General features: G+C 33.4%; 1 protein-coding gene across 4 annotated transcripts in view; it reads right to left on the bottom strand.

The window, feature by feature from the left end:
* Positions 1–26,001, bottom strand: part of Trpc1 (transient receptor potential cation channel subfamily C member 1) — an 83,035-nt gene that overhangs the window by 44,539 nt on the left and 12,495 nt on the right. For 2 of the 4 annotated variants that reach the window (XM_046431842.2, XM_046431843.2), the window contains one exon: positions 18,133–18,335. In XM_046431842.2, the coding sequence (XP_046287798.1) occupies positions 18,133–18,335 (203 nt within the window). Of the gene's footprint in view, positions 1–18,132; positions 18,336–19,231; positions 21,269–22,813; positions 22,916–26,001 lie in introns of those variants that run through there. The other 2 variants (XM_046431841.2, XM_058574846.1) reach the window with 2 other exon arrangements.

The following is a 26,001-nucleotide window of genomic DNA, read 5'->3' on the forward strand; positions in this document are numbered from 1 at the left end:
TTGAAAGCAGAAAGATAATTCAGCAATTACAGTTGGAGATTTTAATACTTTTTTCCCAGAAACTCATAGAACAACTAGAGAGAAGACACATAGGAATAAGGAATATTGGATCAGTGTGAAACAATGTGATTGAATTGGAATTTTTTGGGGGGAGGTACCAGGGATTAAACCCAGGGACACTTAACCACTGAGCCACATCCCCAACCCATGTTTTATTTTGAGACAGGGCCTTGTTAAGTTGCTAAGGATGGCTTTAAATTTACAATCCTCCTGCCTCAGCCTTCTGAGGCACTGGGATTACAGGCATCCACCACTGCACTGGGCTTCAATTGGAATTTATAGAACACTTACCCCAAAAAGCAAAATACATATTAGCTCAAGAGTACATAGGACATTTTCTATGTTAAATCACATACTGGACCACAAAACTAGTCTTACCATATTAAAAAGGAATGAAAGCATAATTCTCTAAATTAAGCAATGATTTCATATCTATGCCATCAAAAGCACAAGTAACCACAAAAGGTGTGTGGGGGTGGGGAGGGGTAGAACAACTAAATTCCATCCAAATTTAAAACTTTTCTTAAAAGCTCATCGGAAGGGGCTGGGGATGTGGCTCAAGTGGTAGTGCGCTTGCCTGGTACGCCTGCGGCCCGGGTTCAGTCCTCAGCACCACATACAAACAAAGATGTTGTGTCCGCCGAAAACTAAAAAATAAATATTAAAAAATATTTAAAAAAAAAAAAAAAAAAAAAAAAAAAAAAAGCTCATCGGAAAAGTGAAAATGACATACACAGAATGTTAGAAAATATTTGAAAATTATATATCTTATGAGGCAATACTTATATCTGAAATCCTTACAACTCAGCAAGATAAAGGCAGATAAACAACTAAAAATTGGGAAAAGTACCCGTTTCCAATGAAGATGTACATATAACCAATAAGCCATTGAAAGATGCTATTTAGATAAAATATCCAGAACAGGCACATTCATAAGGTTAAAGAGTAGATTTTATGACTTCCAAGGGCTGAGAGAGTCATCACTAACAGATATGGAGTTTCATTTTGAAATGATAAAATATACTGGAATTAATATAATTTTAGGATACTTATAAGTATTCCCCAAATAGAATTGTATACTTAAAAGGGTGAACTTTATGGTTTATGAATTATATCTCTGTGTGTGCCACTGAGAATTAAACCAAGGGGCCTCATGCACTGAGCTAAATCCCCAACCCTTTCTTATATTTTATTTTGAGACAGGGTCTCATTAAGTTTTGCAAACTGGTCTAGAACTTGTGATCTTCCTGTCTCAACCTCCTGAGTAATTGGAATTATAAGCCTCCATCATAATGCTCAGCCTCAACAAAGATGTTATTTTAAAAAATAAACTGTACTCTTCAACCACAACAGAATTAAAGAAGTTACCAGGAGAAAAAAATCTGGGAAACATTCAACTTTATAAAAGTAAAAAGTAATTTTTTTCTTGTGGCACTGGGGATTTAACCCAATGGCACTCTACCACTGAGCTACATATCCAAAAATTGTATTTATTTTTATTTTTTATGTTAGGGTACCAATAAATTGCCAAGGCTGGCCTTAGCAGCTGGAATAACAGGCTGCTACCCCCAGTAAACAGGATATTTTAAAATAACCCACTGATCAAAAGAATGAGAAGACAAGTTGCAGACTCAGAGAAAATACAGAATTCCCACTTTATCCACAGACTATAAGTTCCAACATCCATGTAGACGCCTGAAAACACCCAGAGTACTAAAACCTAAACAGATGGTCCTCAACTTACAATAGTTTAATTTATAATTTTTTGAATTGACAATGGTGAGACACTGTTATGCCTTCAGAATAAAACATTTTAAATTGTTAATTTTGATTTTTCTCAGACTAGCAATATTAGTGGGAGACTGTCCCACTATACTGGGCAGCAGTTGGAAGCTGCAGCTCCCAGTCAGCCATATGATCATATGGTTTTCCATATAAAATAGGCTTTGTGTTAGATTATCTTACCCTTCTAGGCTAATGTATGCTTCTAAGTATTGGGCTAGGCTAAAGTATGATGTTTGGTAAGTTAGGTATATTAAAAGCCACTTGTAATATACAATATTTTCAGTTTACAATGGGTTTACTGGGACCTAACCCCATAATGGAGGAATATGTATATGTACTGTTTTTTCCTACATATAAACACCAATAATAAAGTTTAATTTTAAGTTAGGCATAGTAAAGAGAATAGTAATTAAATAGAAGTTATAATAATACAGTATAATAAAAGTTATTTAAAACTTATGAATTATTTCTTTCTGCAGTTTTCCATTTAATATTTTCAGATCATGGTTGACTGCAGGTAACTGAAAACATGGAAAGCAAAAATACAGATAGGGGAGACAACTGTACTTTTCAAACAACATATCTCATAAAAGATTCTTATCTAAAGTACATACAGAACTTTTAAAACTCAACAAGAAAATTAAAAACTCAATTTAAAAACAGAAAAAAGATCTAAATAGACACCTCACTAAAAATATAATTATACAGATGGCCAAAAAACACATGAAAAATGCACAACATCACACATTGCAAGAAAACTGCAAATTAAACTAACAATAAACTACTACTATACAACCTGTTAAAATGTATAACATTGTGATACTGAATGAGGGTGCAGATGTGTAGCAATATGAACCCTCATTCATCACTGGTTGGAATGGTAAATAATGCAGCCACTATGGAAAAGTTTGACAGTTTGGCAGTTTCTTACAAAACTGAACAGCAATTAACTATATAATCCAATAATCATGCTTCTAGATATCTACCTAAATGAGTTAGAAACTTACATTGACACGAAAACCTGTACATGAATACATGTGGTTTTGATCAAAACTGTCAAATTTTAAAACCCATCAGGATGTCCCTTAATAGGTGAGTGGATAAATGGTGGTATACCCAAACAATGGAACATCATTTAGCACTAGTAAGAAATGTGCTAAGCCATGAAAAGATGTTAAGAAAATTTAAATGTATACTACTAAGTGAAAGACGTAAATGATGGATACTGCTTGATGTCAATTATATGACATTTTGGAAAAAGTTAAGATGGGAGACAGTAAAAGGATCAGTAGTGGTAGCTGGGTGCAGTGGTACACACCTGTAATCCCAGCTTCAGGAGGCTGAGGCAGGCGGATTGCGAGTTCAAAGCCATCCTCAGCAAAAGTGAGGCACTAAGCAACTCAGTGAGACCCTGTCTCTAAATAAAATACAAAATAGGGCTGGGGATGTGGTTCAGTGGTCCAGTGCCCCTGAGTTCAATTCCTGGTACCCCCAAAAAAAGTGTAGTGGTTGCTTGCAGGGGGCTTCAGAGAAGGGAGGAGTGAACAGGTTTAACAGGGAATTTTTAGGGTAGTGAAACTATTCTCTATGATACCATTAGGGGTATATGTCCTTAAACATTTGCCAAAACCCAAAAAATGTATAATACTAAGAGTAAACCCTAATGTAAACTACAGACTTTGGCTAATGTATCAATGTTCATTCATCTATTTTAACAAATATAATAGATGGGGATGTAGTTCCATGGTAGACAGCTTGCCTGGCATATGTGAAGCCCTGATATGAATCCCGGAAGGAAGGAAGGAAGGAAGGAGGGAAGGAAGGAAGGGAGGGAGGGAGGGAGGGAGAGAGGGAACACTGTAACAAATTTATGACATCAGTGAAGGATGCTGATGGTATGGAATACCTGGGGAGAGGGGTCTTATATAGGAATTATACCTTCTGATGAATATTGCTATGAAGTTTATTAAAACTTCCTTAAATAAATTAAGCCTATTAATTAAAGAAAAATAAAAACACTCAAGAGTCAAAGAAGAAATCATATGGGAAACAGAAAATATCTTGAACATATTTACATCAGAAAGGAAACAAGAGCTAAAAATAAATAAGCTAAGGTTCTAACTGAAGAAGCTAGAGAGCTAAGAGCAAATTAAATTCAATGTTAATAGAAAGAAAAATAAAGTTACCAGCAGAAGCAACAAAATGGAAACCGAAAAACAATAAAGAACATGAATAAAATTAATGTTGTCACTTAGAAAAATCAATAAAATTGATAAGATCAGAGATAAACTGCAAAAGACCAGAGAATAAATACTTTTGGCTTTGATGTTTATACTGTTTATATGGCAATTACTCAATTTTCATGTTATACCACAATAACAGCAATAAACAGTGCATAAACAAACAGGCATAGGCATATTCCAATAAAACTTTATTTATAAAAACAGTTGGTAGGGGCTGGGGATGTGGCTCAAGCGGTAGCGTGGTCGCCTGGCATGCACTCGGCACTGGGTTCTATCCTCAGCATCACAGAAAAATAAAATAAAGATGTTGTGTCTACCGAAAACTAAAAAATAAATATTAAAAAATTCTCTTTCTCTCTCTCTTAAAAAAAAAAAAAAACAGTTGGTAGACTGGATTTGGCTCCAGTACCACAGCCGACTAATTCTAAGCTAGACAAAGAAAGAGAGAAAGAGAGGCAGAGGGAGAAGGGAAAGGGTGGAGAAGAGACAGAAAGAATGAACATAGATATCTGGAATAAAAAGGTTATCACTAGAGAGTCTACAGAAATAAAAAAGTTTTTAAAGAATTATAATCATCTATATGCCAAATTAGACAACATAAAGGAAATGGATAGGGAGGGGGAGCATGGGAAGATTAGATGAATTCTAGATAGGGAAGAGAGGTGGGAGGGATAAGGAGGGGGCAGGGGATTAGCAAGGGCGATGGAATGTGATGGACATCATTATCCAAAGTACATGTATAAAGGAATGAATTGGCGTGAACATACTCTATATACAAAGGTATGAAAAATTATACTGTATATGTGTAATAAGAATTGTAATGTATTCCGCTTTTGTATATTTAAAAAAACAAAATCAATAAAAGAGTTAAAAAAAGGAAATGGACAATTTCTTAGAACATCACAAATGACTGAAATGGATTTGAGGATAAGCAGAAAATGTGAATAGAACTATTTTAAGAAAATTAACTTAATAAAAATTATCCTGCAAAAATAGAGTATAGATCCAGATAACTTCACTTACTATTTTCAACAAATATTTAAGAAAGAATGCTAATCATAAATATAATCTTTCAAAAAATAGAGGAAGTGAGAATACTTTAAAGCTCATTTTCTGAAACCACTGTTACCCTGATATCAAAGTCGGATAAAGATATCCCAAAAAAACAAAGCTATAGAAAATATCCTTCATGAACATAAAACAAAAAATATTTAACATATTAGCAAACTGAATTCAGTAACACATACAAGGGATTATTATCACAACCTAGTAGGGTTTATCCCAGGAAAACAAGGTCAGTTTAACATCTGAACATCAATTACTGTAATATAACATATTAATAGAATAAAGATCTAAAAATATATATCTATTTTAACAGACACAAGAAAAGCCTTTGACCAAAATCCAAAGATAATTAATGATGAAAAACTCTCAACAAACTAAAAATAGTAAGAAATATCCTCATTCTTTTTTATATGTATTTTTTTAGTTGCAGGTGGACACAATAACTTTATTTTTTTATGTGGTGCTGAGGATTGAACCCAGTGCCTCACATGTGCCAGGTAAATGCTCTACTACTGAGCCACACAGCCCTAGTCCTGTCCATATTCTTATAAAAGATATCCATGAAAATTTTATGGTTAACATCATACTTTTTATTGGTACATATTAATTATATAGAATAGTGAGTTTCATTTTGGTATATCCATACATGTACATAACATAACTTGATCAATTTCACTCCAATACCTCTCCTTCTCCTGATCCCCTTCCTTTACCCTAATGGTCTCCTGTATACTTTCATAGTGTTTCTTTCTTTCTTCTTTTTTTTATTAACATCTAGCTTTCAAATATGAGAGAAAACAAAAAATGCTTGTCTTTCTGAATCTGGCTTATTTTACAAAATGATTCCATTCATTTTCCTGCAAATGACATAATTTTGTTCTTGTTTATGGATGAGTAAAACTCCATTGTGTATATATACCACATTTTCTTTAATCATTCATCTATTTATAGACATCCAGTCTGACTCAACAAGTTGACCATTGTGAACTGTGTTGCAATAAATATGGGTATGCATGTATCTCCATAGTATGCTAACTTCAACTCTTGTAGATAAATACCAAGGAGTGGTAAAGTTAGATCAAATGGTAGTTCTATTTTAGTATTTTGAAGAATCTCCATACTGATTTCCATAGTAAGTATACCAATTTACATTCTCACTAGCAGTTAATAATGACTCCTCTGGTCCTCTATCTTCACCAGCATTTATTGTTATTTGTATTCTTGATGATTATTATTCTGACTGAGATGAGATGGAACCTCAATGTAGTTTGGATTTACACTTCTCTGATGACTAAAAGTGTTGAACATTTTTTCCATATAATTTTTGGCCTCTTTTGAGAAGTATGTTGAGTTACCTGTGTGGTTTGGGTTTTTTTTTTTTTGGTGGTTGTTATTGTTGTTTTGGGATTTTTTGGTAATGAGTTTTTTTTATTTCTTTATATATTCTGAATATCTGTATGTTTTATGTACTCTACTGTCTTCCCACTTAGTTGTCTACCCAAAATTACTTCCTCTCTATTTTCCTGCTACTAACCTTCCTTTTTAGATTTCTCTTTCATACTTCCTAAGACACAGTAACTCTATATCCTTACCTCCTACCTCTTCAGCATATCCTCCTACACCTTATCCCTGATGAAATATAGAATATTTCATCCTTCAATGAGCGAATACACTTTCTTCTCTACAACACATGGATCTTTCTCTAAATAGACCATATATTATGCCACAAAGCAATTCTTAACAAATACAAAAAAGTAGAGATACTACCCTGCATTTTATCAGATCATAATTTAATGAAACTAGAAATCAATGATAAAATAAAAAATAAAAACTACTTCAAAAACTCTAAACCCTTTTACAAACCTACTGAATAGTACAAACCTACTGAGTATATAGTAGATAATAATTGAATTCACCATTTCTGTACATTGTGACCAAACTGAAAATGTCTTAATAGCAACTATTTGTTTTTAGGTTGTACATTATTTATAGAGGGATCTGTTAACATTGTCCTTCTCCTCAAAGAAGAGGTATTGGAACCCTACAGGGGCACTATAAGCCTGTAAGGTAAAAAAGGTAATGACTCAGATCCACAGTGCTAGAAGGGAAGACACACAACCAACATGAAAAGACAAGGGAAGAAAGTGCCCCACACAAATCAAGATACCACATTATTAGAATCCATGGCCAGCACTTCAGAAGAAATGACAGAGAAGGAGTTCAGGATATACATGATTAAAATGTTCTGTGAATTAAAGGATAATATAAGAGAGTATAAGAGAGCAAATACAGGCAGCAAAAGATCATTTTGACAAAGAGCTACATAAACAAATACAGGAAGCAAAAGATTACTTCAATAGGCAGACACAGTTTCTAAAAAAAAAAAGAAAAGAAATCCTTGAAATGAAAGAAAAAATAAACCAAATTAAAAGTTCAATTGAAAGCATCACCAACAAATTAGACCACTTGGAAGACAGAACCTCATACAAAGAAGACAAAATATATAATCTTGAAAAAAAAATGTAGACCACACAGTGAAAATGGTAAGAAACCATGAGCAGAACATTCAAGAAATATGGGATAGCATAAAAAAGACCAAATTTAAGAGTTATTGGAATAGAGGAAGGCATAGAGTTCCAAACCAAAGGAATGAATAATCTATTCAATGAAATAATGTCAGAAAATTTTCCAAACATGAAGAATGAATTGGAAAACCAAATTCAAGAGGCTTATAGGATGCCAAATGTACAAAATCACAAAAGATCCACACCAAGGCACATTATAATGAAAATGCCTAAAATACAGAAAAAGGAGAGAATATTAAAAGCTAAGAGAGAAAGGAAACAGATTACATATAGGGGGAAAACAACTGGGTTATGTGCAGATTTTTCAACCCAGACCCTGAAAGATAGAAGATCCTGGAACAACATATGTCAAGCTTTGAAAGAAAATGAAATCTTATATCCAGCAAAATTAAGCTTTAGATTTGATGATGAAATAAAAACCTTCCACAATAAACAAAAGTTAAAAGAATGTACAGCTAGAAAATCTGCACCACAGAACATACCTGGCAAAATATTCCATGAAGAGAAAATAAAAAACAACAATGAAAATTAGCAGAGGGAGGTATTACACTAAAGGAAAAACTTATCAAAGGAGAAACTAAGTCAAGTTAAATAACAAAAATGGCTCGGAATACAAATCAAGTCACAAAAATAACCCTGAATGTTAATGACCTAAACTCACCAATCAAAAGACATAGGCTAGCAGATTGGATTAATAATAATAATAATTTTAAAAAAACAACAATGTGCTGCCTCCAGGAGACTCATCCCATAGGAAAAGACATACACAGAATGAAGGTGGAAGACTGGGAAAAATCATACCATTCACATGGACTGCAGAAGCAAGCAGGAGTTTCCATCCTCATATCAAATAAAGCAGACTTCAAACTAAAGTCAATCAAAAAGGATAAAGAAGGACACTACATACTGCTAAAGGGAACCATACACCAACAAGACTTAACAATTATAAATATGTATGCCGCAAACAATGGAGCATCTATGTTCATCAAACAAATTCTTCTCAAGTTCAAGAGTCAAATTGACCACAACACAATAATTTTGAGTGACTTTAATACACCTCTTTCACCACTGGATAGATCTTCCAAACAAAAGCTGAAAAAACTACAGAACTCAATAATACAATCAATAACTTAGACTTAACTGACATATATAGAATATTTCATCCTTCAACAAGCGAATACACTTTCTTCTCAGCAGCACATGGAACCTTCTCTAAAATAGATCATATATTATGCCACAAAGCAATTCTTAGCAAATACAAAAAAGTAGAGATACTACCCTGCATTTTATCAGATCATAATGGAATGAAATTAAAAATCAATGATAAAATAAAAACTACTCCAACACCCGGAGACTAAATAATATGCTACTGAATGAACAATGGGTTGCAAAAGACATTAAGGAGGAGATTAAAATATTCTTAGAGGTAAATGAGAACACTGATAGAACACATCAAAATTTCTGGGACACTAAGAGGAATGTTCATTCCTTAAAAGAACAAAAAGTCAACAAATAAATGACCTAATATTACATCTCAAAGTCCTAGAAAAAGAACAAATCAACACCAAAAGCAGTAGAAGACAGGAAATAATTAAAATCAGTGCTGAAATCAATGAAATTGAAACAAAAGAAACAATTGAAAAAATTTACAGAACAAAAATTGAAAAAATAAAATTGACAAACCGTTAGCCATGCTAACAAAGAGAAGGTGAGAGAAAACTCAAATTACTAACGTCCATAATGAAAAAAGGAAATATCACAACAGACACTACAGAAATATAGAAGATAATTATACATTATTTTGAAGAATTTTACTTCAATGAAATAGAAAATATTGAAGGCATGACAAATTTCTAGAGTTACATAATTTGCCCACATTGAATCAGGATGATATACACAATTTAAACAGATCAATTTCGAGCAATGAAATAGAAGACACTATCAGAAGCCTACCAACAAAGAAAAGCCCAGGACCGGATGGATACACAGTTGAGTTCACAAGACCTATGAAGAAGAACTAATACCTATACTCTTCAAATTATTTCATGAAATAGAAAAAGAGGGAGCACTTCCAAACTCATTGTACAATATCACCCTGATTCCAAAACCAGAAAAGACACATCAAAGAAAAAACCTTCAGACCAATATCTCTAATGAACACAGATGCAAAAATTCACAATAAAATTCTGGCAAAAACATATCAAAAAGATAGTGTACCAAAATCAAGTGGGGTTCCTCCCAGGGATGCAAGGTTGGTTCAACATACAGAAATCAATAAATGTATTTAATCACATCAATAGACTTAAAGATAAGAACCATATGATCATCTCAATAGATGCAGAAAAGGCATTCTACAAAATACAGCACCCCTACGTGTTCAAAACACTAGAAAATAATAGGAACACACCTTAACATTATAAAAGGTATCTATGCTAACCCCAAGGCCAACATCATTCTATATGCAGAAAAATTGAAAGCATTCCCTTTAAAAACTGGAATAAGACAGGGATGCCCTCTTTCACCACTTCTACGTAACATAGTTCTTGAAACACTGGCCAGAGCAATTAGGCGAAAGAAATTAAAGGAATACAGGTAGGAAAAGAAGAAATCAAATTAGCACGATTTGCCAATGATATGATTCTATATTTAGAAGACCCAAAAATTCCAACAGAAAACTTCTAAAACTGGTAAATGAATTCAGTAAAGTAGTAGGATACACAATCAACAAGCATTAATCAAAAGCATTTCTGTATATCAGTGAAAAATCCTCTGACAGGGAAACAAGGAAAACTGCCCCATTTACAATAGCCTCAAGAAAAATAAAATACTTGGGAATCAACCTAATAAAAGAGGTAAAAGACCTCTATAACGAAAACTACAGAAAACAAAATAAAGAAATTAAAGAAGACCTTAAAAGTTAGAAAGATTTCTCTTGTTCTTGGATAGGCAGAATTAATATTGTCAAAATGACCATACTACCAAAAGCAATACACAGATTTAATGTAATTCCATTCAAAATCCTAATGATATTCCTCATAGAAATAGAAAAAGCAGTCATGAACTTCATCTGGAAAAACAAGAGATCCAGAATAGCTAAAGCAATCCTTAGCAAGAAGAGTGAAATAGGTGGCACCACTATACCAGACCTTAAACTATTCTACAAAGCAACAGTAACAAACACAGCATGGTACTGGCACCAAAATAGACTGGTAAACTAATGGCACAGAATAGAGGACACAGAGACTAACCCACAGAATTACAATTTTCTTGTATTAGACAAAGGCATGAGAAACATACATTGGAGAAAAGATAGCCTCTTCAACAAATGGTTCTAGGAAAACTGGAAATCCATATGCAACAAAATGAAATTAAACTCCTATCACCCACCACACACAAAACTCAACTCAAAGTGGATCAAGGACTTAGGAATTAAACCAGAGACCCTGTATCTAATAGAATAAAAAGTAGGCCCAAATCTCCAACATATTAGATTAGGCTCCTACTTCCTTAATAAGACTCCTATAATGCAAGAATTAAAATCAAGAATTAATAAATGAGATGAATTCAAACTGAAAAGCTCTTCTCAGCAAAAGAAACAATCAGTGATGTGAATAGAGAGCCTACAGCTTGGGAGCAAAGTTTTACCACTTCCACATCAGATAGAGCACTAATCTCTAGGGTATAAAAAGAACTCAAAAAGCTAAACACCAAATAAACAAATAACCCAATCAATAAATAGGCCAAGGAACTGAACAGACACTTCCCAGAAGATGATATACAATCAATCAACAAATACATGAAAAATGTTCAACATCTCTAGCAATTAGAGAAATGCAAATCAAAACTACTCTAAGATTTCATCCCACTCTAGTCAGAATGGCAGCTATTAAGAATACAAACAACAATAAGTGTTGGCGAGGATTTTGGGAAAAAGGCACACTCATACATTGCTGGTGGGATTGCAAAACTGTGCAGCCAATATGGAAAGCAGTATGGAGAGTCCTTGGAAAATGGGAATAGAACTACCATTTGACCCAGCCATCCCACTCCTCAGTCTATACCCAAAAGACTTAAAAACAGCATACTACAGGGACACAGCCACATCAATGTTTATAGCAGCACAATTCACAATAGCTAAATTGTGGAACCAACCTAGATACCCTTTAGTAGATAATGGATAAAGAAACTGTGGGGCTAGGGCTGTGACTCAAGCGGTAGCACGCTCGCCTGGCATGTGCGGGGTGCTGGGTTCGATCCTCAGCACCACATAAAAATAAAATAAAGATGTTGTATCCACCGAAAACTAAAAAATGAATATTAAAAAAATTTATAAAAAGAAACTGTGGTATATATACACAATGGAATAGTACTCAGCAATAGAGAATAAAATCATGGCATTTGCAGGTAAATGGATGCAGTTAGAGTTTAATACTACGTGAAGTTAGCTAATCCCCAAAAACTAAATGCCATATGTTTTCTTTATTATAAGGAAGCTGACTCGTAGTGGGGTTGGGAAGGGGAGCATGGGAGGATTGGATGAACTCTATATAGGGCAAAGGGGTGGGAGGGAAAAAGAGGGGGTACGGGGGTAGAAAAGATGGTGAAATGAGATGGACATCATGATCCTAAGTACATGTATGAAGACACAAAAGGTGTGAATATAATTTGTATACAACCAGAGATATGAAAAATCGTGCTCTATATGTGTAATATAAATTGTAATGTATTCTGCTGTCATATATAACAAATTCAAATAAAAAATAAATAAATAAAAAGTATGGAAAAAATAAAATTTACAATAAGGATGCCATAACTACCAGAGTGATATTCGTTTAAACCCAGATGTATATATCAATGAATAAGAACAGAGTCTAGAAATAAAACCACATGTATCAATTCAAATGATTTCCCAAGATGTGAAGATAATTCAAAATAAGAAAAATGACCTTTTCAATAAATAGTGCTGTAGTAAATGGTGGGATATTATAAAAATCCTTTTTTCATATATACTCAAAAATTTACTCAAAAAATCATATAGTTAACTATAAATCCTAAAACTATAAAGATTTAGAAGAAAACCAGAGAAAATCTTGGTGACCTTGAGTTAGGCAAATATTTCATAACTATGACACTGAAAACGTAATTCATAAAAGAAAAATAAACTTCATCAAAATGAACAATTATGCATCTCAAAAGATACCATAAAGAAAATGAAAAGACAAGCCATGAACTGGGAAAAATAATTTGTAAAACATGTATCTGTTTAAGAACCTATGCCCACAGTACAGAAAGAACTCTTAGAACTCAATAACAACAAGAAGACAAACAACCCAACTGAAAAATGAGCTAAAGATTCAAATAGAGGATAAGCTAACTAAAAATAAGCACATAATATGTTTGACATCATAAGACACAGAGATATGCAAATTAAAATCATAAGGTGAAAGTATGTGTAGATACTAAATGGCTATGATCAAAAAGACTAACAGTATCAATTGTTGGTGAGTATTCAGCAGTATTAGAATCATCATACATATTTGCTAATGAGAATGTAAAAGGATATAAACATTTTAAAAAACAATTTGACAGTTCCTTAAAAAGTTAAACTTATAATTACTATACAATCCAAAAATTCTACTCCAAGATATCTACACAATAGAAATAAAAATATGTCCACATAAAAACCTGTATGTCAATGTTCACTGCTAAAAATTGGAAACAACTCAAATGTTGATAAACGAATGAACAAGAACCACGTTATCTATATAATGGAGTAATAATCAACACTAAAAAATAAATATTGATATAGGCAATGGTACGGATGAACCTCAAAAATATGTTAAGTAAAAGAATACAGAGATGTAAGTCAACTTTTTGCATGATTCTATTTATATGTAATTTCTAGAATAAGAAAAACTATACAAAAAGAAAATCTCTTGGAGATAGGGATGGAAGAAAGGACTGACCATAAATGGGCCAAGAAAACTTCTTTCTGTGATGAAAATATTACAATATTGGGTTGTGGTGATATTTACTAAAAAGTATACACTACTACAGTCATCAGTCTCCACATCTTAAAGAAGACTTTTTTGAGGCCCTATTAAGCTAGGTGATTATGTTCTATGTAACTTTTTGGAGTGCTGGTTTCATTCACACCAATATACAAATATGGAAAGATGTAATTCTGTTAAGTCCAAAGTACTTTTAAAACAGTAGTTTCATATGGTTCAATCTAAATATTTTGGCACCCATGAAAAGAATTGGAGTAAATGAGGCAAGATTAATAACATGTAGGCAACTGAATGACAAAGGAGGGCAAACTTGAATGTAATTTGTATAAGCAGAAATTTGGAGAGGGAATTGCTGACATGTAATTGATGGTCATTGACAGCCTGTGCTAAGCACTTTACCACTACAGAGGTACAACCCCAGCCCCTAAAAGTATTTTTCGAAAAGTAGAAAGTTTTTAAAAGGCGAAAAATTTATATGATAGACCCTGCGTCTAATAGAAGAAAAAGTAGGCCCTAATCTCCATCGTGTGGGATTAAGCCCCAACTTCCTTAATAAGACTCCTTGGCACAAGAATTAAAATTAAGAATCAATAAAAGGTTCTTCTCAGCAAAAGAAACAATCTGTGAGGTAAATAGAGAGCCTACATCTGGAAGCAAATCTTCACCCTTCGCATAACAGAGCACTAATCTCGAGGGTATATAAAGAAGTCAAAAAGCTAAGCAAAAAAAAAAAAAAATCAAAAAAAATAACCCAATCTGGGCTGGGGATGTGGCTCAAGTGGTAGTGCACTTGCCTGGCGTGTGCAGCCAGGGTTTGATCCTCAGTACCACATACAAACAAAGATGTTGTGTCTGCTGAAAACTAAAAAATAAATATTAAAAATTCTCTCTCTCTCAAAAAAATCAAATTATAAAAAAAAATCTTCTTTTTAAATAAATAAATAACCCAATCAATAAATGGGCCAAGGACCTGAACAGACACTTCTCAGAAGATGATATACAATCAATCAACAAGTATATGAAAAAATGTTCAGCATCTCTAGCAATTAGAGAAATGCAAATCAAAATTACTCTAAGATTTCATCTCACTCCAGTCAGAATGGCAGCTATTATGAGGATAAACAACAATAAGTGTTGGTAAGGATTTTGGGAAAAAGGCACACTCATACACTGCTGGTAGGACTGCAAAATCGTGCAGCCAATATGGAAAGCAGTATGGAGATTTCCTGGAAAATTGGGAATGGAATTACCATTTGACCCAGCTATCCCTCTCCTCGTTCTATACCCAAAGGACTTAAAAACAGCATACTACAGGGATACAGCCACATCAATGTTTACAGCAGCATAATTCACAATAGCTAAACTTTGGAACCAAACTTGATGCCCCTCAGTAGATGAATGGATTAAAAATGTGGCATATATACACAATGGAATATTACTGAGCAATAAAAGAAAATAGAACGATAGCATTTGCAGGTAAATGGATGGCGTTGGAGAAAATAATGCTAAGTGAAGTTAGCCAATCCCCAAAAAACAAATGCCAAATGTTTTCTCTGATGTAAGGTGACAGACCCATAATGGGATAGGGAGGGGGAGCAGGGGAGGAATAGACAAACTCTAGATAGGGCAGAGGGGGCAAGGGATTAGCAATGATGGTGGAATGTGATAGACACCATTAAAAGTACATGTATGAAGACATGAATTGGTGTGAACATACTTTATATGCAGAGATATGAAAAATTGTGCTCTATATGTGTAATAAGAATTGTAATGCATTCCACTGTCATGTATTTAAAAAATTAAATCAATATAAAAAATAAAATTTAAAAAATAACCCTCAAAAAAAAAAGTAGAAAGTAAAGTGGTATAGCCATAGCTATCAACCAAGTCTTATCAAAGAGAAACATAAATGTTTTTGTAAAACAGAAAACATTTCTAGTTATACCTCTGAAAATGAACTTAAATTGATTCCAGCTGACTTTTTCAATTTATTGATTTGTGACTATCAATCCAATAGAAACCTATTTTTAAGGTGAGGAAGAAGTGAGGGAAGAGGGTTTGCAGGTTAAAGTTTATTTTGTATACGACAATCCTTGACTTAAAAAAGTTTGTTGGGCTGGGGATGTGGCTCAAGCGGTAGTGCGCTCGCCTGGCATGCGTGTGGCCCGGGTTTGATCCTCAGCACCACAAACAAAGATGTTGTGTCCGCTGAAAACTAAAAAATAAATATTAAAAAAAAATTCTCTCTCTCTCTCTCTCTTTAAAAAAAAGTTTGTCAACAGGCTGCCTAGGACTTTCAGACCTATTTTGCAAAGTAGATGTTAAACTTGACACTATATCAACTATATTTAGTTATTATTTGCATATATACGTAAGGGGTATAATAAATTACAATAATTAATTATGTTAAGTCTGAAGTACTTTTAAAACAGTAATTTCATATGGTTCAATCTAAATATTTTGGCAACCATGAAACAGAACTAATTATGTTTAATTACACATAAAAAATAATATCACTTTCCATTGCTATATCAGAATATCTGAAACTGGATAATTTACAAAGAAAAGGGGTTTATTTTGGTTCACAAATCTGAAATTCCAAGAGTGCATCTGCTCAGCTCAGTTTCATGGTGGAAAGAAGCAGGTATATGCAGAAGAAAGGACAGATGTGAGAAAGGCTGAAAGGTGGTTCCAGGTATGTTCTGGTAAGAACTAATTCATTATCACAAGAACTTATCCAGTCTCAAGAGAACTAACCCAGTCTATTGAAAAAGACATTAATATATTCATGAGGACACTGACCTAATCACCTCTCAAAGGCACCTCTGAATACCACTACTCGGGAATCAAATTCCAATGTGTTTTGGTAGGGAAAAACTATACCTAAACTATCGCAAAGGCTTATGCTGAAAATTAGTTCCAAAATCTAGTCCAGAACCAGACATCTTAGACAACATATCCATGTGTGTGATCTTGCTCAACCTGTTCAAGACAGGTAAGGTAGGTACTTTTTAAAATCAACCCCTCCTCCATTGTTCTTAATATTTCAATTGGAGAAATGGGAAGAGATGATGAATAGTGAAAAAATAAAGACTTGAATATTTTCTGAGAGGCATAATAGGTCAAATATTTAGATAGGAAATAGTTGTGTTTTTTTTTTAAAGAGAGAGAGAGAGAGAGAGAGAGAGAGAGAGAGAGAGAGAGAGAGAAAGAGAGAAATAATTTTTTTTAATATTTATTTTTTAGTTCTCGGCGAACACAACATCTTTGTTTGTATGTGGTGCTGAGGATCAAACCCGGGCCGCACGCATGCTAGGAGAGCGCACTACCGCTTGAGCCACATCCCCAGCCCCAATAGTTGTGTTTTTTAAAAATAAATAAGATAGAAAGTGATAACTATTTACAACTTGGAAATTCTCTTGAACTAATAAACTATAATTCTAAAAAGCAAATAGTACCCCTTCCCTCGAGAGCATGAGATAAACCTTATTCTTAATTTGAAGAATTTTCTTAATTATTTAGCATTTTGTGGGAGGCTGATATAGCATATGACCAGCATTTGCTTTCCCTCCCTGTCAGCTGAGGCACTGTTGGTCAGCCTGTGATTTGGTTGCTCTAAGTAACCGAAGACTGTAGCCCCGATCTTGAGGGTAGAGAAAACGCAAATGTGTCTTCATGCGTAGGTGTGCCTTCCTACATCCCCAGGGACGGAGCTACGCTCACCTGTTCCTTTGTGATATTACCCCTTGCCCTGTTTGGGACAGAATGTTCCATGGAAACGCCCTTTGTGTGTCCCCTTCTCTTACTCTGCCCTTGGGTGTGGCCTTCCTAGCTGTCAGTCAACCTGCTGACAGCAGACATCCTAGACTCAGTCCCTCTTGCCTCATTTGAGTGGCTTCTCCTCAATAAAAAGGGTCAGCACATGCTCACACTCTCTCTCTCTCTGCAGACCCTTAAGGTCAGAGGAGCCGTCGGAGCACCCCCAAAGAAAAAGGTATTTCTGTCTCTTGTGTGGTTATTTCACGCAGCCCAGTTCCACCTTTATGACAAATCTTGTCACACTGATAGCAATGAAGCTACTTGAAAAGACCCCTGAGTGTTTTAGTCACATCCAACGTGGTGTCCCTGGGTGGGCAGGTTTGAGTGTTTAAGTCCCCGGGAACGTGACAGCATTTGGTAAAAATTTCTGAAAAATTCAGAACTCAGTGAGCAACAGAGCTAGAAGTATGGCTTCCATAAGTCATAGAGCATCACATTTCTTAAAAGCTGCATAAAAAGAATATTAAAATAAAAACCAAACAATAAACAAACAAAACCTCCAACATCACTGATACATATCTTACTAAATCACACATTTATTTACCAAAATCTTAATTTTCTAACCTGGAATGTCGGAGGCTATCCTTTTTGTTTTTTGCAGAACACAATGTACATTCACAGCCAACTGCATGGGGCTTGGGTAGAGAAACGTCCTGTTTTAGCAGCATTGTAAGAATCTCGTAGTTGTTACGATGAGCAGCTAAAATGACAGGTGCGACATCCATAGTAGTTGAGTACTCAGGATTCTGGATTCGTTCCATTAGTTTCTGAAAAATATTTATATAAATGTCCAAAAGTTATTATTTGTGACTTCAAAAAATATTTATCTGAAGAATGAAATGAAAAAAAATAGGAAGGCACAAAGAACTTAGTAATTATTTTAAAGAATATGATAAGCATTATACTTGGACTACATTTTTTGAAACCTCAAAACTTAATTCAGTTAATAAATGGAGTATAATCATAACAGACAAAGTCTTCAGTAGGAAACATTCATATAACTAGAGTTCTATTTTCTAAGAAAAAAAGAAGTAAAGCTAACTAGAGAAATACCTTAGAAAAAAGTATTTAATTTTTACAAGACTATAGAACATGCATGAGAAGGAAAAAGAGTAAGAATTTTAGAAAAAGAATATAATGAAAAAACAGAAATGTTAAAAACAGAGTACAAATGCATGAGAAAAATTAAAAATTTCATCTTTATGACAAATCTTGTCACACTGATAGCAATGAAGCTTCTTGAAAAGAATAGGAAGCACTCTTCATTCTGTATAGTTCTTTACCTATACTACTTCCTATTGCAAATGCACAAAAACACTATCGATCACAGTTACTATTTAATGAGTCCTGGAACTATTAGCACATTACATTTATCATCTCATTTAATCCTCACAGTAGCCTATAAAACTGAGCATAATTAATCCCCATGAAGAAACTGAGGCTCAGAGAAGTTAATGTGCCCAAGCCACACAATGGAGTGGCAGGGTGCTGATCAGAATCCAGGTCTGTACTACCAGGAGCCTGAGCTCCTTCTAATTCGTGGGCACAGGGGCCTGAGGATGACATGAAATGAGGAAAAAAATATTAGTAATCAAAGGATCAAGGTTAAATAAAAAGGTTGACTATTTTATGACTATTGTATATTCTTTCCAATACTTCTCACTTTTTCGCAGAGGTTTCCCTGAGAGCTGTTTGATCCAGGGTAAGCTGATCAAGTTCACATTTTGGTAATTTTTATTAACATTGTAAAAGTAGTGTACACTCAATATAAAATATCTGAAAAATATAGAAAAGCAGAAAGAAGAATAAAAATACCTATATTCCTTCTATCCAAATAACATTTTACAGTACAATATTTCCTTCTAGTCCTTTCTCTATCACACCCCTTTCTAAAAGACATTTTTTGAATAAATAATAGGTATGCTAAACACCAGTAGTTAAAAACCACAATTCTTACTTTTTCAAAGATCAAGGACAATTTTTAATAATCTTATAAAGCTATAGCCCAGGATCTTCAAGGAAAAAATTAATGTTCATAATTTTACATGCAATTTAAGGAAGTTCATAGACTATGTTCAAGATATTTTGCTAATTTAAATAACACTATAACAAACATCTTTATGAAAACAGGTTTTTGCAAATTTAGGATTATCTCATTAACACAGACACTCCAACACAAAGTGGAATTATAGATCTAAAGATCATGAACAGTTTTGACACTCCTAATGATTAATATCACAGTTCTTTTAGTAGCTTATATTACCAATAATATTTAAAAAGTATTCATTTTACCCTAAAGTTTTACTCACCAGTGCTGGGTAAGTTAGATAAATTATAATTTATGAATGAAAAACATCATTATGAAATTTTAATTTGCTTTACTTTGATTACTGGTAAATTTTAATGTTTTACAATATACTTTTTAAATTTTGTTTTTCCCCTTTTATGAATAGTTTGTATGGACACTTCCCAATTACTTATTAAAGACTTCAAATTAATGAATTTAACAATTACAGAGAAACCTAAAATTAACCATTTTCCCTCTTACTGCATTATTGGCCATGAAGAAAATTATATTTAGTCCTAACAGAAAAATCCTAAGAGAAAAGTGGTCCTCATGCTTCTTATGAAACATTTAACTATATGAAAAACACTATTAAGACATGCATAAGATTAATATCCATAAGTTCATTGTTTGTAACATAAGTCTATGTATTATCAAATAACCTGTATTTGAAAGCCAATTGGGAAAATAAAATTTTGACAAGTCAAGAATAGAGAATGAAATCACTGAAGTGGTAAAATAAAATATAAAAAAAATTTAATATTGTCTATCTGGCAGAATAGGGCTATTAAGTATGATCTTGCTGACACTGGAAGTATTTAGATAAAGACTGAATAACCTTCATTTGTTGGAGTAGACAGTGTTTTCACACTGATTAGGTGAGGACTGCCAAAGTCATGCAACTCTAAGATTTAACTGACAGTGGTAACAGTGATAAGATAATACTAGTTAGGGGTTTCAATATTTAGTGCACTCCACTCCACATTGCCACTCAAGAAAGGAAATGGGTTGAAAGGCTAGGAATAACATGTAGACCAAAATATGATAGTAACTTTAAGATAAATGGCAGAAAATTCAATAGGATTCCAGATATTTCTGGTCCTTTGGATAGGGACTATAGTCTTAGTTCTTTTTTCTTTATTCCTGTTAGTTTCTTACCACTACTTAAACTAGATGGTAATATCCTCTGCAACAAGTCATACATTTTTGTTTTTATTATAGTGTTGTTTTATTTTTTGTGGCTCTGGGAATTGAACCCAGGGCCTTGTATATGCCAGGCAAACCTCTACCACTGAGCTACACCACCAACCCAGAAAGTCACATTCTTATAAGTCTAAATGAAAGTAAAAATTTTCAATTATGATAAAGGATGAAATTTGGCAGAGCTTCTTACAGTTCTTAGATCATGGCACATAGTGTGCTACAAATTTATAATTATTTCTTAAAACATTATTTTTCTTCTGTATATAACCTATCTATACTCCCAGCAGTTATTTAAACTGTTGCATTTTGCCCTCATAAATAATAAATGATACAATTTAAAAACTTGATGTACAATATATATCTTATTTTTAAATTAGTATTTATCTGATTATTAATGCTATCCTAATTAAACAGCAATAAAGAAAATATTTTAAAGAAAAAATATACTTAATTTGGTCAAGCAACAAAAGATGAAAATTTTGCTACATTTAGATAGTCTTTTATTCAGTATTTTTAACATTGGATCAAATAACATGTATAATTCATTATCCCCATTTTTTCCCACTTAATACATCATAAATTTACATATTTCAAAAAGTTCTTTTTAAAAATATTTATTTTTTAGTTATAGTTGGACACAATACCTTTATTTTATTTATTTTTGTGTGGTGCTGAGGATCGAACCCAGGGCCTCGCATGTGTATTTGCTAGGTACGTGCTCTACCACTGAGCCACAACCCCAGCCCCTCAAAAAATTCTTTTTAAAATAGCATTCTAATGACTGCATATTTCACTGTGTGTACACATAATTATTCACATTTCCTATCTTCTTTTAAGATGTTTATTTTCTTCACCCTGGTGCTGGGAATCAAACCCGGGGTCTCCCACATTCATAGCAAGCCCTTACCACTGAGCTATTTTTAGAATGTTTAAACTTGTGTTACCTTGCATTGTTTTTCACTGCTATAAATAAAACTGTAATCAACATTTTTATCCATTTTTTAACCATATCCTTCACAGATTTCTAGAGGAGAAAACACTAAGAATATGACAGCTTTCTTGTTTATGACACATCTTGCCAAAATGTTTTCCAAAATACCTCCACCAGCACATAAACCTCTACTTCTCCCTTGCCATCAATGATCATCATTAAAAATATTTGCTAAGTACATGCTTGTAGCCCCAGCTACTCATTAGGCAGGCTTGCAGAGAAGAATTGCTTCAGCCCACAAATTCAAGACCAGCATAGGCGACATTGTGAAATCCTATCTCAAAAAAAAGGGGGATTTTTTGTAATTTAATAAGCAAAAATTAGTATCTCACATTTGATTATCAGTAAGGTTTAACATTTTATTTTTATTTTTATGAATTTTTTGTCATTTTGTAATATGATTTGATGTCTTCCATTAATTTATCTAATATTAAAACAAAGATTACTAATTTGAGATATTTGCTGCAAGTATGTTTTGCCAGTTTTCCATCATTTTCTAAATTTTGCCTAATGTTTGGATTCCATCAATTTAATGTATATAACAGCCAAAGACTGTCCCACTGTAATTTTTGCCCATTATTTTTATGCTTTAAAAAAAAATCCTTTTACTCCTAATCAGTTAAATATTCATCTACATTGTCTTCCAGTTTTATAGTTTCACTGAATAATTTTATGGTGTACATTTAATTCTTAAGTCTATCTAGAAATTAGCCTATATTTTCAACATTACCTGCAGAATATTCTAGACTAAAAGTGTCCATTATAATAAAATTATGGGAATGTCAATTAATTTTAAAAAGTTTTCCTGAAAGCAATACTAATTATTATTGCAAATGTCTATTTACTTTAAGGTAATACTTTACAAGTGAAAAAAATCTACTTTTTAAAAAACCGAAACAAATTTGGGGGAAGAAAAAAATGGCAATGGAGCAGGAGATCTACTTTGGCTTAAAAATCCAAATTAATAAATATTTAAGAGTACTAACTACTATAGTTGGTCTTGATGCCCGTTTTGGTCGATGATTAAGTAGTATATCAACAGCTCCCACTACTTCAGAGTCGATTGCCACCAAAAGTGCATCTGCGGACTTCAAAAAAAAAAAAGTTAAAAAAAGAAAATGGAAGATAAAAAGGTAAACTATTTATTTTTTTACTAATTCATAAATAAAATTATTTTTTAAAATTTAAACTGTATTATATACAGTAATACTGAATTTGCAAAAATTAAAACTGTACAAATAGTACATGTGCTTTCCTTAGCAGTACTTCTGTGTACTACAATACACACTGTCTGTTCTGGTTTTAATGCACGAGTTGATAAAATAAGGAATGCTTAATCAAAGGGATTACTAGCGGAGTAGTGCTGATCCATGCAGTATTTAAAGTTGGATAAATTTTTTTCAAGACCTTTACTCTTGAACTGCAGACCAAAAAAAAAAAAAAAAATCTTAATGTTCCAAATCTATAGATTATTGATAGGAACCATTACTACAGGCAAAGAATTATGTTCAGTCTAACAAAAATTATCATTGTCAATGCAATCATGAGAACAGGGCAAAGTAAAAAAGTTCTAAAGGGAAGAGCACTCTTTTCTTATCTTTGAAACATACATGGCTGAAAGAAGTTGTACAAATTTGGCATTAATAGTAACTATCATCAAGTATAAACCCAAAGAATTTTAAGCTGCCAAAGCATATAAAGGGCAGGAAAAAGAAGTGATTTTATAGTTCTACTCTCAACCTAGAGCTCATTGTGAAGACCCACTTCTGACAGGAGGAAAAGTCAACAGATTCACAGGAAATAAGAACTTTTTGATTCTCTGTAACAGTCTGTAGTCCTTTTGGCAACCATGACAACAGAATTTGCTTTCTTTGGGTTTTTTATTTAAGGAAAACCATAAAGACAAAAGGAAAACATGGGAATAAATAATGTTTAATTTTTCAAAATGCCCTGGTTATTTTCAATCTGTTCATTTTTAACTGTAATAATCTTTACTATTTAAATAAATCAACATTATTGCTCTGGAGAATGAAATTATATCAGACCTTTAATAGTTCTTCATAGCTGAAAAGAATAAAGCTTTTATCCACTTTATCCAAATGTCAAAAATAGAGCTAAAAATGACAGACTTTACCTGGACATTGAAAAACAGTACTATACACAGGAAGAAAGGGCTGAAGTCCCCATTCAACATTAGCAATCACCCAAGTTCTCTCTCAGAAAAAACTTCCTACCCAAATGTGAAATTTAATCCATCATTTTTTTCCTTTAAAAATTTTAGGGTTGGGGCTAGGGTTGGGGCTCAGTGGTAGAGTGCTCGCCTAGCATGTGTGAGGCACTGGGTTCAATCTCAACACCATGTAAAAAATAAATAAATAAAAAATTTAGGGTTCATTGGGCTATACAGCCCTTGATTTCAAGTCTTAGCATTATTCTTCTGCTTTGTAAACATTTTTCTTCAGTTTTAGCATATTAAGTTAAACAAACAAACAAACAAACAAAAAAGAACCCTGTACCCATTACTAATAAATATTTCATTTGTGGTTTTAAATTTCAACCATAAAATAATTATTATAGTTGCTCTCAAAATCAAATACCAGGCAATCTCAACCATTTGAAACATAGCCATTGATCCAGCCACAACTTAACACACACACACACACACACACAAACTTTTACTGAGTTGTCACAAATAACTTCATGAGCGTTACTGCCCAGAAGAAACAGGTATAGGTATAAGCATGCAGTCTTAGAGTTGTCTATAAATAATGGATATCTGGCTTTCCCAAGTATCCTTCAGATCTTTACTGCATAAGGGAACAGCTAGGTTAAAATCAACAAAGGGGAGAAGGGTTGGCTAGTGAATAAATAAAATAGCAGTGTAGCAAAATCTCTGTCAATACACAGCAGTCTGGAGACATCTGACATAGCGACAAACATGTTAATAGTTTTAGACCATATGAAGCAAAGTAAAATGATTACACTCTCAATTATTCCAATTTATGGTATTATAGTTAAATTATATTCAGATATACTACTTAGTAAAGAATATTTATATTATGTATCTCAATGCTTAAAAGGATAAGCTTCAGCTATAAAATATTTATTTGTATAAAAATGTCATGTAAATAAGGAGTTACCATTGATTTGTTCTGTACAAACAATATGTTATTTGATAAATAGTGGCTGTTATGAAGGAAAAGTATTTTAAATTCTTTTCAAAATATATACAAGAATACAAAATATCCTTGCTAGTTGTTTCCCACTTTCTCAGACATCTGACAATTCCTTATTAAAATAGCTTCAATACAAATGTCATTATGTATTTATGAGGTCCCTATCTTCCTTCTCACCTTAGAGTTTGTCTTTCAACAATTCCCATACTCTTTCCTCTAAACTTGGGGTAAGAAGCTAGTTATTTCCTTTCCAAACCTAATTTTCCAACTTAGTATTCTAGTTAATGTTCTCCAATCTTCTATAAGACCATGGTCCTCCACTGGCAAAAATAGTGGTTCCAGGATGGGAGTGGTAGCGCTTGCCTGTAATCCCAGTGGCTTGGGAGGCTGAGGTAGGAGGATTGCGAGGTTCAAAGCCAGCCCCAGCAAAAGCAAGGCACTAAGCAACTCAGTGAGATCCTGTCTCTAAATAAAATACAAAATAGGGCTGAGGATGTGGCTCAGTGGCCAAGTGCCCCTGGGTTCAATCCCTGGAACTTCCAACCTGCCCACCCCTCAAAAAAAATACTGGTTCCAACTCCCACCTCTCACAACTTTAAATTGTTCCTTGCTCTTTGCTAACTTAACTTGATCTTATCTCTTATCACTCACCTTTTCTTCTTCCTTTCATGTGTCAAACTTCTCAAATCAACATGCATCATTTTCTCTAATTCTACCCAACCCATACTTTCAAAATCCAATTCCCATTTCTATCTCCTCATTTTCCTTGATTTATAAGCAACATATTAAAAATTCTTTTCTTTGCCTTTCGTACTATCTCAACTGCCCCTGACATCTTCAATTATTCACTGGTCCCCTTTAATGAAACCCTTTACTTCAAATGCCCTTTATTAAATGTAGGCCTCCCTAAGAATAAGTCTGCAGCAGACCTTTGCTTGTAACATCAATGGTCATCTGAATGCCTATGATTGCCTACATTTCTCTCTTTATCTAAACCT

This window comes from Marmota monax, unplaced genomic scaffold (genome assembly GCF_021218885.2).
Source record: "Marmota monax isolate L192 unplaced genomic scaffold, Marmota_monax_Labrador192_F-V1.1 WCK01_AAM20220418_F8-fsc00022, whole genome shotgun sequence".
Classification (NCBI taxonomy): Eukaryota; Metazoa; Chordata; class Mammalia; order Rodentia; family Sciuridae; genus Marmota; species Marmota monax.